Source organism: Marmota marmota, unplaced genomic scaffold (genome assembly GCF_001458135.2).
Source record: "Marmota marmota marmota unplaced genomic scaffold, marMar, whole genome shotgun sequence".
Lineage (NCBI taxonomy): Eukaryota > Metazoa > Chordata > Mammalia > Rodentia > Sciuridae > Marmota > Marmota marmota.
In genome coordinates, this window is record NW_025999880.1 from 7,653,072 (window position 1) to 7,680,108 (window position 27,037).

Below are 27,037 nucleotides of genomic sequence, written 5' to 3' on the forward strand. Positions count from 1 at the left end.
TCTAACACTCATAGAGAACAGAAATTTAACCCCTTTCTTATTTTTTATCTCTATTCACATCCAAAGCCACAGGTAACCCCAAGGTGGCTGCAGTAACAGCAGAGGCAACACAGAGATAAAACTCTGAATGAAAGACATTTCCCCCTTTTATAAGTAGAGCTGTGACCCCAAGGGGACACGGAAAACCCCATTTTCTTTCTTCCATTTGGCCTTGCCATGTAGTCTCAGACATACACATAGTTGAAGAAATGCATGGTATAATAATGACAGCAGCTTTGTGACTGGAAAGTTGAGAGGGGAGCCCCAGGAAACCAGGAAGCAGCAGAGAAATCAGAGGGATAGAAGAATTCAGGAAAACAATCTCAAAGTTGCTTATGAAACGTGACCTACTGCATCACACCCATGGATCTGGTATCAATCAGGATGTCGAGAAAGTTGAGAACTGAGCACACAACCTGCTATCTAGACCTTAGATTGGTACATAGGCAAGACAGATCTGAGTAGCATGACAAAGATTTAGAAAACTTGGTTGACACTGGAACCACAGCCAATGGGCAGGCTAAAATTGTGCTTTAAATCTAACCAAGTTGTCTGCCTTTTAAAATTAAAATATCAAAATTCTGGACAAGATTTAATTAAGACCACACATCTCATAATAAATTGTTAGTAATACCCAAGAACATGAAGCTCAGTGGCACATACCTATAACCTTAGCTACTCAGAAGGCTGATGGAGGAGGATTACAACAAGTTCAAGGCCAGACTCAGAAACTTAGATCTGTTTCAAAATAAAATAAGGAGTTAAGGATATAGCTCAGGAGAGTGCTTGCCTTGCATGTGTGAGGTCCCGAGTTCAATGCCCAGCACCACAAAAAAAAAAAAAAAAAAAAAAAAAGCCAAGATATAACCCAAAATTACTAGGTAATGAAAAATCAGGAAAATTTCAACTTGCATTAAGAAGAAAATCAACAGGCATGGATATCAAGAGGACCTAGATATTGGAATCATCTTCATGAGATTTTAAACCAGTTATTATGTAAATACTCTAAGATGCAATTGGGAACACACTTGAGAAAAACAGAAAAGTCTCAGCCAAAAAAAAGAAAAAAAGATATATGAGAGAGAGAGAGACAGACAGAGACAGCGCGCACGAGCGCGCGCCAAAAGAAGATTTTAAAGTTGAAAAATTCAATAAATGAAATTTTAAAAAGTTTTCTAATGAGCTCAAAGCAAAATAGAGATGAGGGAGGAGCTGGGCATAGTGGCGAAAATCCCAGCAGCTAGGGAGTCTGAAACAGGAGAATCGCAAGTTCAAAGCCAGCCTCAGCAACCTATCAAGTCTCAAAAAAACAAAAGGGGGAGAGAGGACTAGGGATGTGGCTCAGTGATTAAGCGCTCCCTAGGTTCAATTCTGTCCCTAGTACAAAAAAGAGATAAAAGAGGTAAGAGTAAACTTGAACAGAGATCACAGAAATTATCTAATCTGAATATAAAGGGAAAAAAAGTGAAAAGAGTAATTAAACTGAACCCCAAACACCTATGAGATAATGATACAGCTGCAACAATTATGTCCTCAGAGCCCTAACAGGAAAGCAGAAACTACGTAGTGTTGAAAGGGAAAAAACTATCTGAAGATTCTGTACAGGCTGAAAATTTCACAAGTTTGTTGAAAGACAAAACCCACAGATTCAAGAAGTTCTGTGTAGTATATTAAATGAAGTCCCCCAAAAGACATGTTTAAATCACAATCCCCAGAATCTGAGAATGTTATCTCATTAGAAAAAAGGGTCCCTACAAACATAATTAAATTATGGATCTTAAGATGTGGATTATCATAGCTGGCTGGATTCTAAATCCAGTGACAAATGATCTTAAAAGAGAAAAGCAGAGGGAGATTTGAGACATACAGAGAAGGCCAGGTTAGGGTGGAAACAGAAACGAGTGACATGGTAATAAACCAGTCAAGCCAAGGAATGCCAAGCCACCAGAATTTGGAAGAGGCAGAGAACAGATTCTACCCTAAAAGTCCATAAGGGACTGAATTTCAGACTTCCTGTTTCCAAAACTATGAGAGAATGAATACTTGTGGTTTTAAACCACCCATTTTGTGGTACTTTGTTATGGCAGCCATAGGAAACTATTAATACATTCTCCCAATCCCCCCAAACAAAAAGAAATCAAGTATAGACATCACAAACGCTCAAAATTTAAAAAGAAAAAATATTTAAAGTATGCAGAGAACAGAACACATTATGTATAGAGAAATGACTATTCAAATCAATGTAGGTTTCTTACTAGAAACCATGTAGGCCAAAAGAGAGAGTGACAACCTTTTACAACTGCTGAAAAAAAAAAAAACTGTGAACCCAGAATCCACAATCAGTAAGACTACCCTTCAGGAACAAAGATGAAATAAAAACATTCTCCATTAAAATAAAACTTTGCTGGGGATATACATTCTATAAAAAGAATTGCCAAGAGAACTTCAGAGAGAGGGTATGTTACACCAGAGAGAAGATGAGCAATAGAAATGGTAACTATTGAATAATAATAGACTATTTTCTTGAGTTCTTCAAAATATATTTGAAGGTTGTAAGCAAAAGATATAACATGGTCCTTTGATATTTTCCCCCAATGTTTAGAGTTATTATACATATGATTACATAAAGGAGGACTTAAATAGTGATGTTTTCTACACTAGTTAAGTAGACTGACAAACTATAAATATATTGTGATCACCTAAGTACCCCCATTCTCTCTCTCACACATACACACCAAAGATATAACCAAAAATCACAATAGATAAATTAAAATGGAATACAACAAACATTCTCATAATCCGAAAGAAGAAATAGGGAAAAAAGAGAAGAGTCAGAAAACAAATTATACAATGAATTCAACAGAGAATTACATTAAATGTAAATGGTCTAAATACATCAATTAAAAACAAAAATTGTGAGAATACATAAAAATGCATGACCCAACTATGTGCTACCTAACCATAAACTACAAATACTTTGATATAGGTTAAGTAAAAAAATGGGAAAAGATACCATACAAATACTAATCCAAAGAAAACAGGAGTATTAGTACTAAAATAAATATGGCGAGGAAAATTATGGGGAACAGAGAGGGGCATTACATAATTATGCAGGGCCAATCTGCTATGAAGACATTCTATTCCTAAGTGAATATGTACTTAATGACAGAGCTTCAAATGACATAAAGCAAATGCCAAATTTACAGTCTCTTCAAGAAAGATACATATGATTCTATTTAGATGTCATTTTTAAAGATAAAATGTAGTGATAGGGAACAGACTGGTGGTTGCTAGGAGTTTAGGGTTAGGGCCAGGAAGATGTGATTATAAAAGAATAAAATAGCACAAGAGTGGTTTTTTTTTGTGGGGGCAGGAGGGGGCGGTGTTGGACCACTCTGTATCCTGACTATGGTGGTTATGTGAGTCTAATCATATGTTCAAATTCACCAAACTAAAAAAAAAAAAAAAAAGTAAATTTCTTAAAGCAAAATTAAAATGCAAGAGAAAATATAGAGCAGGTACTGTTTAAATTTGAATCTGTTTCAGCACTAACTGGGCAACCAATACAAAGTTAAAACTTTCTTTTGGCCTTGGTTTCCTCATTGGTAAGGTGAGAATGATGGTGGTACTTCTCACAGCTTATTGGGAGCATTAATAAGTCATAAGAAAGCATTTCTTACAGTTCTCAGCCTGTTACCTGATAGTAAGTGGGCTATAAATATGACTTAATGACTATCCCATTGTCTTTGTGTTTCAAGGATCCTTTTGTTTAAAAATAACTGCATCACATAATTATTCTGTGATGCTGAACCAGTTAACCTACAGAGTGGTTGACAAATGACAAGACCATAAGACATTTTAATGGCTCATTCTTCTTGTTGTATTTGGTCTGAGGCATATGGTTTAGTCCAGATCAACTTTAATGTCCTAATCAACTTTAATGTTTCAATTTCTGACACGGGTCTAATTATAAGTTTGGTCTAATTATAATTTGATTCATCTAGAAGATTTTTGGAAAGTTTGAAAAATATAGGTACAAAGGATTGTCTAGAAAACAAAAAGTAACAGTTGCCACAGATTATCTTTCATTCTAGTGAATTTCAAAAACTCTTAAAAATTATTATATCTGGATCCTGGGATAGAGACCCATAATAGGGTCTCTCAATATATGACTAAAAAACCACTGCTTTGTAATTCATTCTCCTAGGATGCTTGTTAAAACTAAAAATTCTCACTATTGAATCAGAATTTCTGGTGGCTACCAATTTCATTTTTTAACAGTCACCAGGTGATTTTTTTATACATACTAAAGTATAAGATCTACTGGGTCACAGACTAAAATAGCTATTTGCTAGCATTTGGTTTTTAATGAGTTTTATGGAGATACATGCTGAAATACAACTTTGTCTGTATTACTCATTCTACTATTACCCACCAAGATCAAAAAGATAAAAGGAAAACAATCAGCTATTCTAGACCACATTATTAAACAATTTCACTAGAAATCTGCCTAGAACATTTCAACATTTACTTGCACTGCATGCAGTTAGGACCTCATGTTGCCAACCTGAGGCACTGACCAATAAAGTGGTGCATGAGATGGCCACAGATACACATGATTTCTCAATACATGAACCTTTCCTTTCACCTCTTCTTCTTTATATAATCATATATATAATAGCTCTATACACTTCTGTTCTTTGCTCTTCTTTATTCCAAGTTTGTTTATTTTTTCATTCTTGTCCTCATGGCCCTCCCATTTTTAAATATAGAAAAATAATTCAGTGACTGAGGATACAAATAATGTTTAACAAGACAATGGGCAACTTAAAAAAAAAAAAAAACCTGAATTCATTGATAGAAAAACTGTCAAAATATATTGGTAAGTTAATGAAAAAAGCAAAGTTCAGAAAAGTATAATAATAAGCTACATTTAATTTTAAAAAGGAAAAAATACATATTTATATTTACCTAAAGACACTTTGGAAGGATACATAAAAACCTAACAAAGTGATTACCCAGATGGGAACAGAGTGTGGTACCAGGGAGGAAGGATGAACTGGGGATGAGATCAAGAATTTTGTGAGGGGAAGGGAGGGGGCACGGGGGCAGAAAAGATGGTGGAATGAGATGGACATCATTACCCTAAGTACATGTATGAAAACAGGAATGGTGTGAATATACTTTGTATACAACGAGAGATATGAAAAATTGTGCTCTATATGTGTAATATGAACTGAAATACATTCTATTGTCATTTATAACAATTATAATTTAAAATAAATAAATAGATGAACAAAAAGAATTGTCTTTTTTAAGTGTAGGTTGTTTTGATGTGACTCATGGAAACGCATTGCCTATGACCTAAACTATATACATTTAAAAGGGGAAAAAAGAGAACATCAGCCTGATCATAAGGCAAATTCAACTTCTGTTCATTTTTCATTCTATTTACTTTATCTTGCCTTTCCCTTAAATTAAATCACCACTCTTTTTAGTTTCTTCTGTCTCCTTCTTGTATTACCTATGAAAGTACAGGCATATACATGTATATTTTCCCCTAGTTTCCTACATTAACTGCAATACAGCGTACAGACATTATTTTGCATCTTTTTTTCCACTTCACAGTTCATATACTGGTTACTGGTCTCTCACACAGAAAGCCTACTTTCTCCCCCTAGCTGTTTAATAATACATTAAATAGATGTTTATTTAAGAAGCTTCCAACTAATAGATACCTGAGTTGTATCCATTTATTCACTATTGCCAAAAATGTTGTAAAGAATAATTTTATAAACACCTAATTTTGTATGAATGCAGCACCAATTCCTAGAAATAAGACTGAAGGTTCAAAGCTAAATGCACTATTTTTAATAGATACCGTCACTTGCTCTTCATAAGGACTGCATAATTTTGTAACAGTGTCTGTCTTTCCATTTCAACAAAGCCTATTAACAAATATTTGGATTTCTGCCAATCTGACAGGTTAAAAACACAATGTCTTGGAGTTTTATCTTATGTTTCCCTAAGTAAATCTGAATATCATTTTATGTGTTTATGGTCCAACCAAATTTCTTTTTGTTGCTCTATCATTCAGACTTGCTCCTTACTGACTATGTGAATTTTGGCAAGTTCTAGTCCCTATGTCTCAGGTCCTGAACAAAAGACATAAAATGATTACAGCACTGGCCAGAGAACTTCTGCAAAGATTACATGAAAGAAACAAAACCAAAAAAAACATGGAGTGCTTGATATGTGCCAGGCATGTCAAGAGACCAGTGTGGCTATTACCCTTAACAATCCTGAAACTCATTTCTCTTCCTCCTCCTCTATCATATTGCCCATTTTCCCTCATCTCCTGTTATCACTAAAAAGACAAACAGAAAAACAGAGACAATTTATTGAAGGCTTATTATGTACCAAATTCCACATTAGGAGTTTTACATGTAACATCTCATAGATCTTTGTAAGACACTAGAAGTATTCTGAGGAAAAAAGGAAGATTCACAGTGGCTAAGTATGTCATCCTAGGCCCTAAGTCTCATAGGAAGCAATGCTGAGAATCTAACTGCAATCTGTCTGATTCTTAATTCTCTACTTCTTTTGATCATGCCATGTTTTCTTAAATGTAAGGATAAGAATGTCTCAGTACTAGCTCTGTGGTGTTACTGACATACTTACAGGGGCATTTCTGTATTTTCCGAGGCTAGCAAATCCACATTTGAATGAAGACTGGGATTCAAGTTGTTTCTTACAATAGGACTTGGAGAGCTGAAACCTAGAAACACAAAATGAACTTCTTTGGTTTTTGAAACCCTTTTTCAATCACTTGCCAGATTTTCCACAGTTTAAAAAAAAAAAATTCAAAGAGATTTAGATATTTCTGTCACCACAAAAATCACAGAATTTCCTTTAAAAGAGATTTAAAAGCAACATTTGTGAGAGGGAGATGACAGAGAGACAGACATTTCCTGCCACAAAAAGGGGGTAGGAAGGGAACAAATATCATTTACTGAGTTTTCTGCCATCTCATGCTGTTCTAGAATGAAAAGGATTTTATATGACTTGCTCTGCCCATCTCATAGAAAAATTTTACGGTTTTTATGGAGCTCAATCCTCACCTCTAAGTTCTTCCTATAATGTTGAGACTCCCTAATAGGAATAATTACTCTCCCCTCTGGAAAATTCCTGATCAAAACCCAACAAAATTCTCTAACGCAAGTGATTCCACACATCATCCTGGCCTATATGAGCAGACAGCCAATATTTTAGAAATGAAGTGAGTTATAAGAAAACCACTAATTCTGGGGTACCAAATATCTCTGCATTAGAAACACAAGATAATGTAAGAGGAAAATGAACTGATTTTGTAGTATTTTTTTCACCATCCTTATTTTCATAATTTACGAATACTTGAGAATAAGGATCACAGAGGACAACAAATAAGCTAGATAAGACAGGTAGCCCCAAGCTTACAAATATATCTTGCAAACGTTATTTCATTTACCCTCACACAACCCTTTAAGGCAACCATTTTTACCTTTTTTTTTTTTAAAGGAAGAATGTGTCAAAGGTCAAGTGACTAAGAGGTGGCAGAATAGGGATTTGAACTTGGACTCTGTCTCTAACCTGTTTTTCCCTCCTCATTTCACAATCACATGAATCATGCCTTGTAATTCCTGAATTTCCTGTCTGCATCAAATATTACCTTACCTGGTGCTGTGGTACAGCAGAGAAACCCAACGATAATACTGTGTGGATTCAGAAGAGATTTAAATACTGGCTACTGAGCTGGACACCTCTACCAAGCAGGCCAGGTGAATTCCTTGAGATTCTAAGCCAGTGGGATGAATTTCCAAGACCTCCTCCCCAAGACATATTCCCTTCCTATACTGGGTTTGACCCAATCATTTGCCAGGAAGTAACTGCATCTGCTGATACAGTTCTCTGATATTCACACTGACTTCAGTCCTTCTCAGGAGCCATTTAATCATGAAATCAAGGAGAAATGTTTCACATCAAGCTCTTCTGCTGATCTGAAAAGGCCCAACTGCTTATTTACTTAAGTTTGAAAGCTGAGAATTCACGTTGCTGAGTTCTCCTTGAGTGGCCATTGACATCAGGGTGCTGGGACTTAAATCCAGGAGCTCACAAGATGGAGCGGAGGGCTCACTGGTGGTCTGAAAATAAGGCAAGCAAAAATGCCATTTAGAAAAATATGTCATGTAATTTATTGTGGCTTTTCCATCTCAGAATCTCTACTGGAGACACAAGAACCCCATTTGGATGCACTGAAGGAAGAAGCCTCCATTCACTGAGTAGCCATGGTGAGTAACACCTCACCATCCACATGGATTTCTGTTTAACTTCGGACTCTTCTCATGAACTTGTATTTAATACAAATACCTAGACCCCATCAAACTACTTCAAATTGTCAGTGCATGTCTCCTCTTTATAAAGATCTGTTTTATGTAAGCCTGGCTTCTTACTGTACAATTGGAAAAACATTCAATTATTTATTTTATAACATTTCTAATTACTTACATTGGTGGCTTCCATCTGGTTCATATGTTGCTCCAAAAGCCTTTGCTGGTTTCGAATAAACCTGTTTGAATTAGCAAAATGCAGGTACTTAAAAGAAAATAGATATGAGGACGTTACAAAATCTAACAATTATTAAATACAAAAGTATTTGGGATCAATGACAATTCCTTTTCAATTCATAATAAAATACTTCAATCACTTTTTTGCATTTTATAAAGTATTAACCACCTTAGAGAAAACTGTGAAGAAACAGAAAAACATTAAAAATAATAAAAATAAAAATCAGGATCCAAGACGGTGAACTAGGGTAAAGCAGCATTTCTCTAGCCCTGTGACCTGGGATTTGAGCAGCAGAAATACTGCTCCAGCAAGATGGGTAAAAGAGAGATTTCACTAAAACTCAATACTGGACCAGTTAGAGTGCCCTAAAGACTTAGAAATGTCGGGTATATTAAACAAGGAAAAGGGACAAAGTTAGAGCTAAGCTGCTTGCAGGAGAATTAGCACACAAATATGGAAAAAGCTGAGAAATGGATGGTCTTAAGTGTGGAAAACCTGAGAGTGGAGGGGAAGCTTGCCCTAGGCCAATTCAGAGGCTGTTCAGCACAATAAACCCGTGTTCACTGACAGCTGAGGCAGGATCCGCTTTGAGGCCACCACACTGCTAGCACCAACAGGAACCATTAACTTGGACCTGGGAGCTCAAGTGTCCTATCCAGGAGTTTGGGGCTGGGTCCAATACATAGTCTTAGCAGACAACAGCCGCCTGACCTAGTCTGTGTCTACCAAATCTGGAGAAAAGCAGGCATAGAGAGCATTTTGCTGGGGAAATACAAGTCATGGAGGCTAGGGAGAGCCCAGCACCCTAACCCCTGTGAGTCCTGCAGCTGGTCCTAGGAGGGGTTGGGAATTTGAACCTGTGGGGTGTGACTGCATGATCAGGGTCTGAGCCTAGGAGAAACAACAGAAGTGGCAAAGGACTGTCTCCAGTGTCCCAGGAGTGGAACCCTGGGGAGGCTCCTGAGGTAGTCTCTCAGCATAGATCAGCAACCGCTGGGCTCTAGACATGTGTATATATAATACCTCCAGACAACTGGCCACGCATAAAGCACCTGGGGCCTCACTAGACCTAAGCCCTACCCCTGGGAGCTCAATCTACAGGAACTCCTCTCACAGAATTTAGCAATGACTTCACCCTGGGAATGGAGCTGACAGTACTTCCCATATCATCCTACATCACACAGCCCAGAGGGAAGCTGAGAAGTTTCAAACTCCAACTGGCATCTTGGTGAGCAACACAATAAAAAGAAAAGATTTGACATCCTGGGGCCCCTACCCTTTCATTCAGTACATACCTCAAGAAGAAAGAAAAAGAAAGTTACCAAAACTCAAATCAAAGTGGTTCAAAGACCTAGAGGTTAGACAAGAAAACCTACACCTCTTAGAAAAAACATAGGCACAACACTCCCTCATGTCGGCTTAGAACCCGACTTCCTCAACATGGTTCCTAGAGTACAAGAAATAAAATTAAAAAATTAATAAATGAGATGGTATCAAACTAAACAGCTTCTTCACAGCAAAGGAAGCAATAAAGAATATGAAGAGAGAGCCTAGAGAATGGGAGAAAATTTTCCCACTTGTACCTCAGTTAAGGCATTAATTTCCAGGATAAACAAAGAACTCTAAAAAGCACCAAAAAACCCCAAATAACCCAATCAACAAACAGACACTTCGAAAAAGAAGATATATGGTCAACAAATATATTTTTTTAAAAAGTTCAACATTTCTAGCAATTCCAGAAATGGAAATTAAAACTACACTGAGATTTTATCTCACTCCAGTCAGAATGGCAATAATCAAGAATACAAGTAACAATAAATGCTGGTGAGGATGTTGGGGGGGGAAAGTACACTCATGCATTGTTGGTGGGACTGCAGATTGGTACAACTACTCTGGAAAGCAGTATAGAGATTCCTCAGAAAACCAGAAATGGAACCACTATTTTACCCAGTTATCTCACTCCTTAATATATACCCAAAGTACTTAAAAACAGAATACTACATTGATGCAGCCACATCAATGTTTATAGAAGTTCAATTCACAATAGCTAAGCTATGGAACCAACCTAGATGCCCTTCAACAGATGAATGGATAAAGAAAACATGGTATGTATACACAATGGAATATTACTCAGTCATAAAGAAGAATGACTGTATGATATCTGCCAGAAAATGGATGGATCTGGAGACTATCATGCTAAGTGAAATAAGCCAATCCTAAAAACCAAAGGCGAATGTTCTCTCTGATATGTAAATATGAATACATAACAAGGGGGGATTAGAGAAGAACAGAAGTTCAGTAGATTAGACCGAAGTAGATTTGTCTAAAGGGGAATGAAGGGAAGGAGTGTGGAAAAGAAATAGGAAAGATAGTGTAATGAATCTTTTTTATGTACATATATAAATACACCACAGTGAATCCCCACATCATGTACAACCACAAGACTGGGATCCTAATTAGAATAATATATACTCCATGTCTATATAAATATGTCAAAATATACTCTTCTGTCAAGTATAACTGAAAAGAACAAATTTTTTAAAAAAAAGAAAGGAAGGAAGAAAGTCGGAAACAGATAACATGTATATATTCTCATTGATTATTTTGTCCATCACAAAGGAAACTACTCCTTAATTTTTCATCAAGATTTTCTTGTTTTGAATATGTACTAAAGGGTTCATGGACTTTTATTCATATACATATTTGTTTCTATCCTCTGAAATATAAATGAAAGAAATACAAAATCTTTTCAATGAAATAATATGAGATAATTTCCCAAACTTTAAGAATAAGTGGTAAAATCAAATACAGGAGGCATAGAGGACTCCAAATTTACAAAATTACAACAGACCAAACCCAAGTCACATTATTATGAAAATGCCTAACATACAGAATAAGGGCAAAATTTTAAAACATGCTATAGAAAAAATATAGGTTACATTTAGAGATAAACCAATCCAGATCTCAGTTGATTTCTCAACCCAGACCCTGAAAGCTAGGAAGTCTTAGACTATCATATACTAAGATCTGCAAGAAAATGGATGCCAAGAAAGAATACCACAGTCCACAAAAGTAAGCTTCAGAATTGAGGATCAAATACAAAGCCTTCCACAGAAAAGGAACCAATAAATAATTAAAAATCACATCACTAAGAAATTTATTAATATTATGTATATTTCCTCCAGTATTTCTTACAATAAATTTAATTTTAAATAGTTGAAATTACACTTTACATAATTTTATATCCTAATTCAATTGTGTTGTGAGTTATTCAGAACTATAATTTTAATAGCTATAACATTTTACCACATGAATCTATTACTCCTTTAACCATCTTATTCTCAAATACTTAAGCTATTACTTATTTTGCCATTATAAATATTTGTCCAGAACAATTAAAATACATTTAAAGTAATCTATGTTTCACTGTTTATTTCTATTTCTGTAAGACACTTGATACCTTCCAAAAATATTAACCTTTTGTATCTCTGACTTAATTTTATTTGTGTAGGCATTGAGGTAAAGGCAGAAGAGTTGAAATCCTTGTCCAAAGTACAGCTGTCACTACTATTCCATAGAAACTAAGAGACAATGGACATGACTTCCTAAACCTCAGTTCTCTATTTGCTAAAAGGGAATAACAATATTTGAACTACTTCAGAAATCTGTTTTCAGGGGCTGGGGATATAGCTCAGTAGCTCACTGATAAAGAGCTTGCCTAGCATGTGTGAGGCTCCGGGTTCAATCCTTAGTGCAATAAAGGAAAACAAAGTAGAAGAAATTTATTTTCAGGGTCAAAAATAGATAAATAGATACACAGATAATCCAGGTAGATGAAGGTGGAGACCCTTCTGTAGTAAGCATCCAGTATGACCATTAGGACACACTGACTTCATGAGCCTTACGGTCTTAAAGTTTACACTGCATCTGAGTATGCACTAGGTTTAAGGATTTTTCAAAAATATATGCTTTTTAATGTCTTCTACTGTTAGTTTTGGCTTCTTTGTTACATTACTCAGTTATGTGTGAGGTAAGAACAGCGTTCCCAGATCAAGCTGTAGGTAACTGATATCAATTTCCTTATTTTCAAAACTATCCCCTGGAAGCATTGAGTGAGGAATTGGATTTAGGGAATGTTGGAATAAGATGAATGTATTTTGTATGAGGGATGAAGGGGAATCTTTGGGGGACCACTGGACTGATTGGGATAGGCAGAATAATAACCCCTCCAAATGTATCTCTGTCCTACTCAATAAAACCAGTGAATTTATTAGGTTTTGCTGCAAAGGGAGATTAAAGGTTGCAAATGGAATGAAGCTGACCAGTGAGCTGACCCTAACTGGGCATTTATCCTAAACAGTACAGAAGAGCCCAATGTAGTCACAAAAGTCCTTAAACTTGGAAGAGGAGGCAGAAGAGGAAGTAAGAGTGATACATGTAGAGTTCTGAACCAGGCATTGGCTTTGAAGACAGGGGAAAGGGGTCATGAGAAAAAGCAAGCAGTCTCTAGAAGTTGTAAACAGAATCTCCTCCAGGGCCTCCAGAAAGGAAAAACAGCCCTGTCAACACCCAGGATTTAGCCTAACGACATCCACTGGTACTCCTGACCTGGAGAATTCATTTATTATCCTATGATAATAAATTTGTGTTGTTTTAAGCCACCAGGTCCATGGTCACTTGTTACAGCAGCTGAAGAAAACTAAAACACAGGTCTGTATTTTTTCTAGAGGCAAGAATTTCTCTCTGGATCTCAGGACTCAAGCGTTTATTACAAAACTTGCCACAGTCACCTTGGCACATGTGGTTCAAAGCTGAACCAGAACCTAGTGTTCACAGAAGTAACCCCATTCCCTGATATCTAGACCAAATAAACTCTCTCCCGACGAAGGAGACCTTTAGGCACTGGACTTATGGTCTGCAATAGAATCCTCCCAAATAAAAACCAGGACACAACTAGACTAAAAAACACATGATTTTCCTTGGATATTTCTCTGCTTACCAAGATTTACACCATACAAAAATAAACACAGGATGGGACTGTGAATTTCTTTAGTGCTAAGAAAGAGAGCAAGGTTCGCATCATCAGTCAATGCCCCCTCATCTTTTCTTACAAACAGCTGCTGTCCTGGTAGGCAGCAAAGGAAGAACCTACCCTTCTACAGGTGCTGGTTTTATTTCACCGATTCTCTTTTTTTATGCCTCGCTCTTCATCTGCTAGCTAGGAATACAGCCACTGTACATGTAAACATTCCAAGTAATTCTCCTCAGAAATGTGTCTTTAAGGGCACCTCATAAATCACTTAAACTGGGAGGAATACCTCTCGCATTTAGTGAAGAGAAGCCACACAAGGGAAAACTGTCCCTTGCAGAATGCCACACGTACTGAGAAAAAAGGATCTAGAAAAAGCTGTCCCCCATTGGGCACTGTTGTGAGGTCACTGAGTGAATGGTGCAACTGTGACCGAAGGAGGGCCAAAGAGGGGACACCATCAGCTCACCTCTCATATCCAAGGATGGCATTATTCAAATCCTCATTCACTTGAATCAGCTCAACAGTTACATCTTCATTCTCCACCACCACAAGCAGGTCCATGATCCTCTCCTGCATCTCCCGACATGTCTTGTAAAGTTTCTGTCAAAGAAAGGAGAGTCGTTTCTTCTTCCATGCTAGGCTCTATAGACACAACATGCCAGTCTACATATACATGTGATCACCTCAGGCCAAGTCACCTGTGAGAGCCTACAAGGTGTTCAACTGTGGAAAGTGCATCTTTCAAATTGGAAGGCAATGAGTTATAAAAATGCTTTTATTTTTCTCTGAAAGCTAAAATGGGTGTCCTAAGGACAATACAGTATACCAGAAGCAATGCTTGGACTACAAATTAGAGGTGCTGTATGGGAATTCTAGATGCAGTACTTATTACCTATGCCATGTTGGGGTAAAAAATATTACTCTTTTCTAAATCTCAGTTTTCTCATTGATAGATGAAAAATAACCATTTGCTCCATCTGCCTCAAGGGTTGACATAAAAATGAAATGAGATGTACATAATGAGTAACTCTATAACTAGGAAGCACAAACATAAAATGTTATTGTCGTTATTAGTGATGGGAGAAGAAGTAGTTAAAAAACATTGACAGTGGTATAATTTTACTTCCTGTTATACTGTACTTAAACACTAAGAGTTTACAGACATATCACATTCCAGTGTAAACACTACCAGGATTAAAAAACTCCTCACAGGTAATAACCTTATTGAGATACCTAGAATCCCTGCAGTGAGCCACAACCACCATGCTCCAAATCAGTATCTTTCTCACAAGCATCAGAGGCACCTAAAACACACTTACTGATTCCATAATCTCCAGGACTTGGGGTCCGAGGATCTATACTTTTAAACAAGCACACCAAAAAGTTTCTTATGTACACTGACATTTGAAAAGTGCCGCCTTACAACTGACTTCCTTCTAGGCAAACCTCCAATAAACCTGAAGTGCATCCAACTAATTTTATTATCTCCTCCGCCCTACCTTGGCTAGAATTTGCCTGTGTAACATTGCCAACATTAGCCAAAAGCACAGGGCTGATCCTCCTCTTGCAGTGAATGCAACTCAAGTTGCTTAAGCATCACACAATTAAACAATCTGACATTTTCCCCTCAAGAAACAGACTACTGAAAAATTAATGTTTCAGGAGACCATTTAGAATCTCAAACAATCTATATTACAAGACTCCTGAGAGGAAATCTCTAAATAAATAAATCGACCTTTTAATAACTGGCATTTAGACTAAGAGATAAAAGCCACTACCCTCCACAAAATCATAAAAATATTTAGAACACAGATGAAATGAAAAGGGAAAAACAAGGGGGGAATCAGACAGATAGCTGAGAGTGGGTATTAATACTTCCAATGAGTAGCCAGAAAAACTGTCCTATTTGCTAATGACATGGCCACCATCAGCCATGGCATGGTGTTGGGGGTCAAAATTTTTCTTAAAGCTCTAGATATTAAATATTTTGTTTCGTGGAGCATCTAGTCTGTTGAAAGTACTGAACTCTGCCATTATGGTGTGAAAACAACCCTAGAAAACAAGAGATGGTTGTGACAAACTTCTAATAAAACAAAAGACAAGTGGTAGCTACATGGAAAGAGAAAGGACTGCAGATGCAATAGGCTAAAAGTAGACCCAGTATACATACCTGCTATGGAATTTAGAGAAATAAGGCTAAAATTTAACAGAAGGCTTGTTTCTCCCCACATCTATAACACAGCAATAACAACCATTCAGGGTTATTGTAAGGACAGGAAATGACTATCTGAAGCCCCACAATGTCTAGTATACAGTGAGTAGCCACGACATATTACATTGGTGACGAGAAGCTCATCTCAATAATTCATACAATCCTCTAATACTTGCACCATCACCTAGGAACCAATATCATGCAAAGCAGAGAACCAAGAGCATCTACTTCTCTGATGAATGAGAATGTTTCCTTTGTTCTTGCTTTAAAGGGTACAGCAATTGTTCCTCTTGTTGCTCACTGGCAGCCTTGCTAGAACAAGGTCAAGATCAAGGAAATACAATGGGTGTTAGATGCCCATGACAAAAATGTAGAAATTAATTTGAAATGAATTTGCAGCCAACATCAATAGCCCCCAGTCATAAGAAGACCCTCCCTTTGCCCTTTCAAGAGCCAAATGGAATGGAAACATGAAAGGAACATCACATCTCTCAGCAGGTTTGCAAAGCAGAATGAGAAAAACCTCTTCAAAAGCCAGCCCACTCTGATCTTTGCAATTGATGTCTGTCTCAGAGGAGGGCTGCATCACCTGGAAACAGCAGAGACCAAGCACCATGGACAAAAAAGATGGGTCAGAGTTCCTCACAGTCGGAACCTGCAGGGCTGTGGATACAGGGAGCCATGGGGAATGAGTCAAGAATGACAGATGCTAATACAAGTGTCACTGACAGAGCCTCTGGAATCACCTCCTTTTATTATAAAGGCAAAGTCAGGCTTCCAAGTTAGAATGAATTTAACAATCAATTCAAAAAGCTTTGGAGCAAAACAAAAAGGAGCTCATTAAGAGCTTCCTCTTCCAACATCCAGATGGCTCTTAATCCTCCACAAAGCTTTCAGGAATTAAGGAAGGAGAGCCCTCTGAACTTTCAGCACAAACTACAGTTGACCTACGTTTACCAAGACAGGGCCACACACTGAAAACAGAAAGAGAAATGTACAAACAGGAAATAGTGTGTTTGCATGAAAGAATCTCTATAAAATAGAGTATCTGTGTGGCGACATCCCTATCATCAGCCCATAACATATTTTTCCTCTCCCAGTGCTTCCAACCCCGACTGCAAGAGATTGAGAGGATGCTTCTATCTGCTAAAAAAGAAAAACTCTCCCACACTCCAAAATGAAACATTTATCAGCTTAAATCAATTGTTCACACAGTTGTTCCTCATACACACCTCAGCTGAACGATGAACTGTCAATAGAATCCTCAGATCATCATTGGAATTCTTTGACTCTTTTGCCCCATTAAATATTGTCAACATCTTATTTCCCTAATACCTATGTCTTCAATAAATCCTTCTGTTCTATGTAACTTCCTTTGTCCTAAGTCACTCATTCTTCAACAAAGTGCATTGATCTATTCAACTGATGTTTAATAACCTCACTCAGTGTGCCAAGCATGTAATACAAATATGCATAACTCCATGAAGCACTGTAATGGCTTTACAAGGATAGGCCTTGGTTACTGTATTCAAGTGGCTTTCTAACTAGTTCAGAGCTAATTTCATACCTACAGGAAAAGACAGTCCGTTAGGGTGGCCATGGTTGTGCATGCCTATCATCCCAGCAGCTAGGAAGGCTGAGGCAGGAGGAGTGCAAGTTTGAGGCCAACCTTGGCAACTTAGTGCAATCCTGTCTCAAAAGTAGAAATAAAAAGGGTAAATAAATGAATTGATGAATAAATAATTTTAAAAATAAAATAGGTTAGCCTTCTACCCTAGAAAAATCAGCCCTTGGTTCACAATGAGAAAGGAGCTGGCATCAAGGATAGAACACAGGCTTAGGAGAATACAGTTCTCATTCCCCTCCCTGCTTACTAGTGGGTGGGCAAGCCATCCCTCTTCTAAATATGCAGCTTCGCCCATGACATGGAAAGTCCCTTCCAAGTATCTTACAAGTTCCTGAGAAGGATAAAGACTTGGTCAGAGGAGGGTGATTTTTCTTTTCTTTCTTCCTTTTTTTTTTTTAAATTGGTTTATAGATCATCCTCACATGATCATCTGAGCTCTCTTGATTCCACAAAAGACCAAAATATTTTCTTCGTTTGGTCTACTGGGAAGAGGCAAAAGGTAAGAAAGACTAAAGTGGGAGGTCCTGAGAAAGTTGGTTTCTCAAGATAAGAGGAAAGTGCCCAAGGCCAAATGCACAATGGGCAAGAAAACACATACAGGAAACGGGTGTTGCAATTCTTCATACTTGTGGCCAGGGCAGACACCCACAGCTCATCACCACATACCTGAGATTGGCTGCAGCCTCACACTCCCCTCTAGCAAAGGAAATCCAGTCCCTGCCCAGTTAAGCACAGTGAGTGATAAGAAACGGCATCTACTGCACAAAATGGTTTTATGACCCAAAGGTCTAACAGAGTGCAGGAGCCCTGTGAATCAATAGCGTCTCAGGATCTAATGGCTCAACATGGACTGGAGGAACAGAGAGGGAGTTCCAGGGAAATACATTAGATTTCAGATGGAAGGAAACAGGTAGGAAACAGGTTCCAAAGAAACAGAACAACCAGTAGAAGGTAACCTCAAACAGATAAAATTCTGGTTTTAACACTAACAAATGATAAGACTGTGGTCACTGGTTATGTGCTAGAAGAGCCAGACAATTTCCGAGTGGAGGCTTTCCTATGGCTGGCCACCTTTCTTTTGCCCTGCAGATCCACTGGCCACTTTCTGCCAGGGAAGCTGGCTTGTAGGGACCACACCACCAGGTCCGCTGCCCTCTGGTTTCTGACTGGATTCAGCTATCAGGACAGGGACGGGAAGCAGGAGGAGAATGAGGTCTGGATGGTTCCACTCCTTCTACCAACGACACTGCTATTGACAAGGCTGCTCTCTCTGCATTATTCTTTCCTTTGGGTTCTTCCTCCCATCTGGCTGCCAACTCCTTCTAATGACCACTTGGGTTCATGATGCAGCTTTTGGAAGCCCCAGCAGTTCTGAGGGCAGCAGCCAGGGAACTAGCACATCATCCTAGGTTCCTCCCTCTTACTGATCTCAGTAGTGCAGACAGATGAGCAAACCTTTGACAAAGTAAAATGTAAAGAATTCCTTTGCTTCTCCATAGTCTACCTTTGGTTACTCTCCTTTTTTAGATCTTTCAGTCAGATAGGTTCCTTGTCCTTTCCCTCCATAGCAGGTGAAGAAATCAACCACAGCAGAGTTACTTAGATTTTAAAACTTCAAATATGGGTCAAAAGAAATTTGGAATAGCCTACCCTACACCAGATCTTTATCTGTTATTGCCAAAAAGCATGGGAAGAAAAACAAAGTTTCCCATCTAGCAGTCTCTGTAAACAAGTTGATCGGATGCCAGAACCCATTCAACTTGAATTGGCTAGGAGCAGTATTCCAATGTTGATTTATAACCTAAATCTCTTTACTATTCAAAGCAATACACAACCCTGAGCTCTGGCATTAAAACAGCAACCCACAAATTCTCATCATACTTGTAAGATTCAACCAAACATCTGCACCCAAGGACTCAGACAAAAAGGCATTTCAGTCATGGTGAATAAAAGATAAAACTGGATTCAGGTATTTAAATAGAAGTGTGTGCATTTTTACCACAGGGCTCTTTGCTACAAATGGATGAGACCATGAGAAACAAGTCATAAATCAATTCCTTTCAGAAGTCTGACTGGCCTGTGAAGACCATGTGAAACTAGAAATATTGCTATGGCCATTTTCAAAATCTATTATCTGCCACATACCCTTTTACTTGGATATTTAAATTTTAGTTTAACTCACTAGTTAACAGGTTACAAAGTCTCTACACATAAAAGACTCCAATTGTGGATTTGTTTTATTTATTTAGTTATTTATTTATTTTTTGGTGGTACTGGGATCGAACCTAGGGCCTTGTGCATGTAAGGCAAGTGCCCTACCAACTGAGCTATATCCCCAGCCCCAATTGTGGATTTTTTAAAGGGTTGCTGAATATGAATTCTAATGATTGATTTTCCTTTTATTCTTCTAAATTAATAGCATGTGTTTAATATTCCCTTTATTTATAAAGTATCATCTAAGCTCTTCATTTTAGACATGCAGAAACAAAGCCCAATGACTAGACCAAGGGCAAGACCTCCATTGTTCAATGAAATGATATTTTACAATACTCCTAAGTAAAATATTCCAAGAATGATACACTTAAACCAATGATCATAACATTGATTTGTTTCTCAAGGTACACTGCTTTCATGTTCTGCAGAATATTAACAGGTATTTAGAAAATCAGGATTCTTTGGTCAAGTAAGTCTGCAAATGTTGGGTTAAAAACAAAGACTCAATCTTACTATAACAATGAACTTTGCAAACGTCCCAAAGTATATGAATGTATAGACACAGGAGTTTGGGAGGACCCTCCAAGTGCTCAAGCCTTGAAGAATCCCCAAGAATCTCCAAGGCTTGAAGAGTCCCTAAGAACTTGTACAGATCAGATCTTACTTTATGCTTCAAGTTATGTGTTTGCATCCTCTTCTGCCTACACACCTGAGAAACATGCAAATTCACATCCACTGACAGTGGGATTGGGAGCCGCAAGGAGTTCCTTACAAGGAGACCCAGTGGTCTCTGGTAAAGGTTTGCAGAGATACACAGAGTGAGAAGTAACCTCTGTTTTTTTGTTTTTCTTTTCTTTTTATTTTAATCACATTAGAATCAACTCTTTAAAAACGCTTCTTAATTAGGTGTGGTGGCGCATGTCTGTAACCCTAGTAAATCAGGAGGAAGTGGAATATCACTCACTATCTATCTAAGGAATTAAAGAGAACACCAACATGAGAAGCAGGGAGTGAGAATCTTCTGAGAAAAATAAAAATCTGACAGATTGTTAACTTGCCTAGGGAGACTTAGAAACAGATCTTTTTTTTTTTTCTAATGACTTCTAAATTTAATAAGCATTAAAAGGAAGTCTATATTTTATTCTTTTGTTTTGAGAGAAGGTCTCACTATCTCATTATGTTGCCCAGGCTGGTCTTGAACTCCTGGACTCAAGTAAGCCTCCCTACTCAGCTTCCTAAGTGCTAGAATTACAGACATGTGCTATAACAAGTCGCTAAAAGTAATATGTATTAAAATTTAAAAATTGATAATTCAATGAACAAATGAATAGAGTGAAAAAATAAAGTATATGAATGTACAGGAGGTTTGGGAGGACCCTCCAAATGCTCATGGTTTTCCTCCCATGTTCATGAAAGTCCCAATGCCTTTTCATTTGTTCCTCCACAGATGAGTACTGCCCCCATCTAAAGCTTTCCTAAAATCTTCACCTTTCTCCTCATCCCCATTCATGAGGCCATCCCATTCTGACAAATTTTATATTACAGCATCTGTAATACTTGATTTGGTTGTTTATAAACTAATCTTGCTCACTAGACAAAAGTTCTTAAGGATTACGGACAGCCTCTTTATATCTATATTCCTTATAGTTATTCAATACATTTGCTGAATGGATGCAATTTTTTTACACTTAAAACAATGAGAAGATACTCATGGTGGCACACGCCTATAATCGTAGCTACTCCAGAGGCCGAGGCAAAACAATCACAAAACTTAGAGGCCAGCCTGTGCAACATAGGGAGACTCTCCCTCAAAATAAAATGACAAGGGCTGGGGGTGTGACTCAGCTCTAGAGCACTTGCCCAGCATACAAGGCCCTGGGGTTTGATTCATAGTACTGCAAAATTGAAAAAAAAATAAATAAATGAAAATTTAAAAAGAAAACAAAACCCAATGGGGTACTTGACTGCATATGACCAAAGTCATAAATTGCATCAGGGCAAGGAAGAATCATGTCTAAGTTACTACTGCATTTCTGCTAATGTCATTCTTCGATCTTTTCTTCTCAAGTTTAGAAATCAAATGAAGTCAGATGCAAGGGGAAGGACTAGGCAACAGTAGTGTCTTCCATCTCCAAAGCTCAAAAGTTTAGAGAATGACGGCACAAGACACTCTGTCTCTGATCATACAGCACCTGCAGAAGCTCTAGGTCTTCATGGTTCTCAGACCCGGGAGTGTTCTCCATCAGTATGGCAGACATCACTCTCACATTCATTTTCACCATATCCAATTCACTGTGCAGCTTTCCAATCTGTGGAGAGCAATACAATCCCCAGTAAGTGCACTGCTTGAAGAAGAATGGCTGTGGCTAGCTTGCTTCCCACTCCTAGGACTTATGCTAGAGGAGATAATGCTGCAAAATTTCATGTCTTCAAACACACTTAAGTTTATACAAACACACACGTTTAATTACTTTATGAATTATACTGTTAATAAATGGTCTTGAGATTTCTTGTAACAAACCCAAAATTACACTTTAGGAAAATTAAAAATGAAGGGATGAAAAAAAAGATTAAAACAATTAGAGGAGGAGGTACTAAGTACATAGTAGGAGAATTAAGAACCTGGAAAAAAATGGCAAATGTTACCCTGAGTTTCTTGGTAACCAATAAGAGCTGGGGAGAAAATGAGGATGTTTAGCACTCTGATGGCATCATAGCAAGAAGGATAAAAAATAAAACCCCTTTTTTTTCCTCCCCAATTAAACAGGAAGAGGGATTAATCACACAGATTTTCATGTTTATTGATAATATTAATACAAATATTAATTGAATAATACTAATACAAATCTTCAGTGACAGTTCCTTTATAGCAGGACCTAAGTGTTACATAATTGTTCATGTGCCCCTTTGATGGACAGGGACAAAGAAGCCTCTCAGTTGGCACAATTAATAAAGACCCCCATTTCCTGAGCTCTCTGAAATGATATTCAGACAGTCCTATCAGTAGGAACAGGAATCAACTGATGGACATAAGTCTCAGTCCACAGTCAAAACTTCACAAAGCCCTGAAATCAACTAGATACACACAATTAAAAGTAAGCTATGGAATCAGACAGAAGCAACTGGATAAATTCTCCTCAGAAATCAACCACGGTAATTCACAGAAGTATCCCCAAGCCATAGTCTTCTGTGCTCTTAAACCACAGGGAATAATGCACATATACCTCATAATGTTGTTAAAACAAACAAACTATATATACAATGCTTAGAACTTAGAAAAGGCATCAACAAATATATTTTTTGCACTTGTTACCTGTTCTGGGACCAAAGTAATAGTTGAGTTCCTGGGAGGAATTACTGAAGAAAGAGCTGGTGCAGTAGGAACAGATGCTGGTGGAGTCAATGAGGTCTGAGAATGAAAGGAAGAAATTCTATGAGACTCACATAGCCACTTCAAGCCCCGTTTTCTGAGCTGACTCAGGCACTCTCAACCAAAGTCCTGAGTAGCCCAGATTCAATCATCAAGCATATAACCTGTCCATCATTTTGAGAAAAGCCCTAAGCAAATGACATGCCCATAACAGAGCAGGTATTCAATAGCATGCAGCAGGTATTCAATAGCAATGTGGCTGCTATTCAGTTTACTAACTGAATAACAATTCAATAAAGTACTCTTGGTTTTTACAAAGTGTCTGCCTGATAAACTGTCATGTGAGATGATTACTGCCCTCTCTTTAGGTCATTAAAAACAAATGGTAACTAAATTCATATTAAGTTTTTTTAAGCCACAGTTGGCAAGGCACATCCTCCACCAATCACCACTCCCTGAGTCAATGCCTTACCTGAAACATTAGGTGGACAGCCCATAGCATGGGCTCTAGGCCAGTGCTTATCAACACCAATGTGCAGAGAAAACACCTGGAAATCTTATAAAAATGAGGATTCTGACTTATTTGGGCATGAAGCATTTCTAACTTGCTTCCAGATCAGACCCCAAAATCACCAAGCAACCAGGTCCTTAGCCATTGTTATTCTGCAAGATGTGGCCACATCCTTCTAGTAAACTCATCTTTTGGCTCCACCTAGTTGAGCCAGGGTGTGGCTTACAATATAAAAAGATCCAGGTAACATTCTCTTACTCCACATGGGTCAAAGAAAAGCCTCCTACCTCTTGTCTTGCTGTTGGAGCCTCTGCATCTGAGGAAGGAAACTGAACACCCTTCTTAAGCAGATCCAGGTACACTTCTTTCACTTCACTTACATCCACACCTCCTGGGAAACCCTGTGACCAACACTGAGTTCAAGAGACAGAAAGTTCTGGAGTTAAAATAGCAGCAAAAGCAGTTTTTAAACTTGCGATATAAGATGAGAAATTAACAACTGTGTCCTTTATTAGGAAACACAAAGCTATTTCTGAATGCCATGAACAAAGTATTCATTTTCAAGGCTAGGATATTATAAAATACTTTAAATCCTCAGAATCCTATTGCTTCAACATTTTGATAGAACCCTGAAATAGATACGATCAATCATTTTTTGCTGTGCTAAACATAAAATTAATAGATTCCAAAATAGTATCAGTAACTCTTTAGCCAGGTAACCTTGAAATAGTCATTTATCTGCTCCAGAAGATAGTTTCCATATCTACAAAATGAACATACCCATCAATGTCTTTCCTGATGTGGATGAAATAGAAACTAAGAGGAAGGGAGGGAGATGAATACAAATTCTTCAGGAAAAGGTTATTATCCAACACCCAGAAATCATTATGCCACAGAAACAAAGGAATGGGAATGTTCTCTGGCTCAATCCTAGGTTAAGAAGGATCACTGAAACAATCAGAAGCTATCCCATTAAATCTCTAATCTTAGAAACATACCGTCCTTTATTTAGGATGTGGCAAGTAGACAACAGACTCACCTTAATGAAGTTCAAGATTCTATTCTGAATGTCCAATGGTAAGGTGTATTTAGGATCCAACAGCTTAACCAGACTATCTTTAATGAATTCTTTCTTCACAATCAGAGATTGGAAACTTGGACCACAGTTCTGCATGCACATGTCAATGAGCTAAATAAGAAAAATTAAACAGTGTATTTCTCTGGCAAGATCACCGCAGAAATATAAGGCAAAAACTGCTAAGTAATGATTTCTACCAGCATTCTAATTAATAAACATTATTTACTTTCTACTACAAGACACAGCAAAATGGTAGGTTCTAGGGATATGAGGAAGAATAAGTATAATGTAGCTACCCGGGGGCTGGGCTTGATGGGGAGCGGGGACACCACTATCACAGCATTATCAGCAAAATAAGGTAGTAGACGCTACCTGCTAAGTGGGAAGTGTGAGCAAACCACACGGGCTAAAGACAGCATGACATCTGTCCCAGTTTATCCAGGGAAGACCTGTTCCATTCCTGTTGTCCTGACTTTGTTAATGACGACACATCCTCTCACTCTCAAACATTCTGGTTTGGATAATAAATTGCACAGCAGTAAGCCTAGCTACAGACCTATTTAGGTCAGTGTGATTATTTAGGACCGGGTGGCCTTACAAGATTTTTGGAAAAGGCTGGTCCTGAACTAGGCATTGAAAAATGAATATGAAAAGTTAAAAAAAAAAAAGGAGTACAGAGTTACATTTTCGACAGACAAGTGTTGCTATAGTTTGGATCTGGAATGTCTCTCACAAGTCTATGGGTTTAAGGCTTGGTCCCTAACTTGGTGCTGTTAGGAGGTGGTGGACATTTCAATAGGTAGAAGGAACAACAGGAAGCTTTAGATCATTGCAGGTGTGTCCTCAAAGGTGATCTTGGGTCCACGGTGTGTGTGTGTGTTGTGTGTGTGTGTCTCTCTCTCTCTCTCTCTTTTCCCTGCCATGAGGTGAGAGGTTTAGCACTGCCATGCATTGAAGCCAACCTTATTCCAAGACTAAAAGTGACAGTGCCAACCAATCATGGACTGAAACCTCTGAAACTGTGAGCCAAAATAAACCTTTCTAAGTTGATTACATCAGGTATTTGCAACAGTCATGGGAAGGTAACTAACACAAATGGCTTGAAAAAAACTAGAAAGGTGGCAATGTATGAGTTTTGAGGGGAAACAGAAGTCCTCTGGTTTGTCTCTGGTAGTGGCTTCTTGAGTGGCAAACTAGGGACACTGCAGAGGTTGAATGAATAAAGTCTGTCAGGATGTCACCCAGACTGCACAGAAATTTATGTGGCAGTGTAAAGCGTCTGGACATTATCCTGAAGGCAGGGATTCCTGTTTAGTCTGTCACCATCACACCTCACTCTGGAGCTCCGGAAAAAGGATAATGTATGCAAAGCAGCACTCTGGAAATGCTGTCAGGCAGCACTTACAAAGGAAACCAGAGGGTGAAAATTCTTGGAAAGAAAGAAAGATCCAGTAGGCTCCCACCATTTATGGAGACCTGAAATGAATGAGGCAGATGCAAGGGAGGAAAGTCAGGGAAGAACTATGAAGGAAGACTTCGGCCTGACTGTGGATGAAGGAAGACTGAAAGTTAAGTGGCCTTCATTCTGCAAGAGACTGAGGACACCATTGATGGAAATCTGGAAGTGGGTGGGGTAGTGTGAAAGGGGTTCCTAGGAACAAAAATGATGGGTTGAAATTTAGATATTTTAGTTTGAAAGAAAAGTGGGACATTCGAGTAGCTGTTGAGCAGACACAGGTCAGGAGAGTGAGCCATCAAGGTCACTTCTGATAAGCAGAGGAAGAATGGCGAGGACACTGGTGTTACCTATTACACAGGCCAGAGAAACTCACAGAAGGAAACCAAAGAGCAACAGAAATGAAGCACAACATAAGGCAAACACAACATTAGTAAGGTCAAAAGAGAAGCTTCCAGGAGGATGATGTGTTAAAAAGTAAAAACTAGGGATGAAGAAAAACCCATGTGGGGTAACTGTTGCCCTGAAAGAAGAATTTTCAAAAAGCAACATGAGCAGAAATCAGAGAATGAGCTGGTATGGAAGAACTGCATGCAGAAGGTAGACTTCAACAAGTGGTCTAAAAACAAAATTAAATCACTCCACCACCTTGAGTGAGCGAGGTCACAGAAACCATAACCAACCAGGATAGGGATTATCATTTCTGCAGAGAAGTAGCCTTGAAACTTGACTTGCTACCATGCTCTATATTTTGAGTGTCATTTTTTGCCATATGAAAGCTATAGTTTTAAGGCGATGTGACCAAGAAGGCAATCAGGAAATGGAGGGGCTGAGCACATGGAGCTAGGTGACACCCAAGGAACACCTTTAAAGCAAAGGAAAAAAATCCATAGC

The 27,037-nt window shown here is 38.1% G+C and overlaps 1 protein-coding gene across 5 annotated transcripts in view; it reads right to left on the reverse strand.

Annotated features, from left to right (window-relative positions):
- Tom1l1 (target of myb1 like 1 membrane trafficking protein) overlaps positions 1–27,037 on the reverse strand; it is a 42,920-nt gene that overhangs the window by 7,356 nt on the left and 8,527 nt on the right. For all 5 annotated transcript variants that reach the window (XR_007342424.1, XM_015495454.2, XM_048788719.1 and 2 more), the window contains 8 exons: positions 24,649–24,798; positions 23,897–24,022; positions 23,042–23,137; positions 21,921–22,037; positions 14,142–14,275; positions 8,584–8,644; positions 8,102–8,219; positions 6,721–6,817 (listed from right to left, as the gene is read on the reverse strand). Coding sequence is in view for 4 of the 5 variants with exons in the window: in XM_015495454.2 (XP_015350940.1) it covers positions 6,721–6,817; positions 8,102–8,219; positions 8,584–8,644; positions 14,142–14,275; positions 21,921–22,037; positions 23,042–23,137; positions 23,897–24,022; positions 24,649–24,798 (899 nt within the window). In the remaining variant the exon portion in view is untranslated. The remainder of the gene's footprint in view (positions 1–6,720; positions 6,818–8,101; positions 8,220–8,583; positions 8,645–14,141; positions 14,276–21,920; positions 22,038–23,041; positions 23,138–23,896; positions 24,023–24,648; positions 24,799–27,037) is intronic.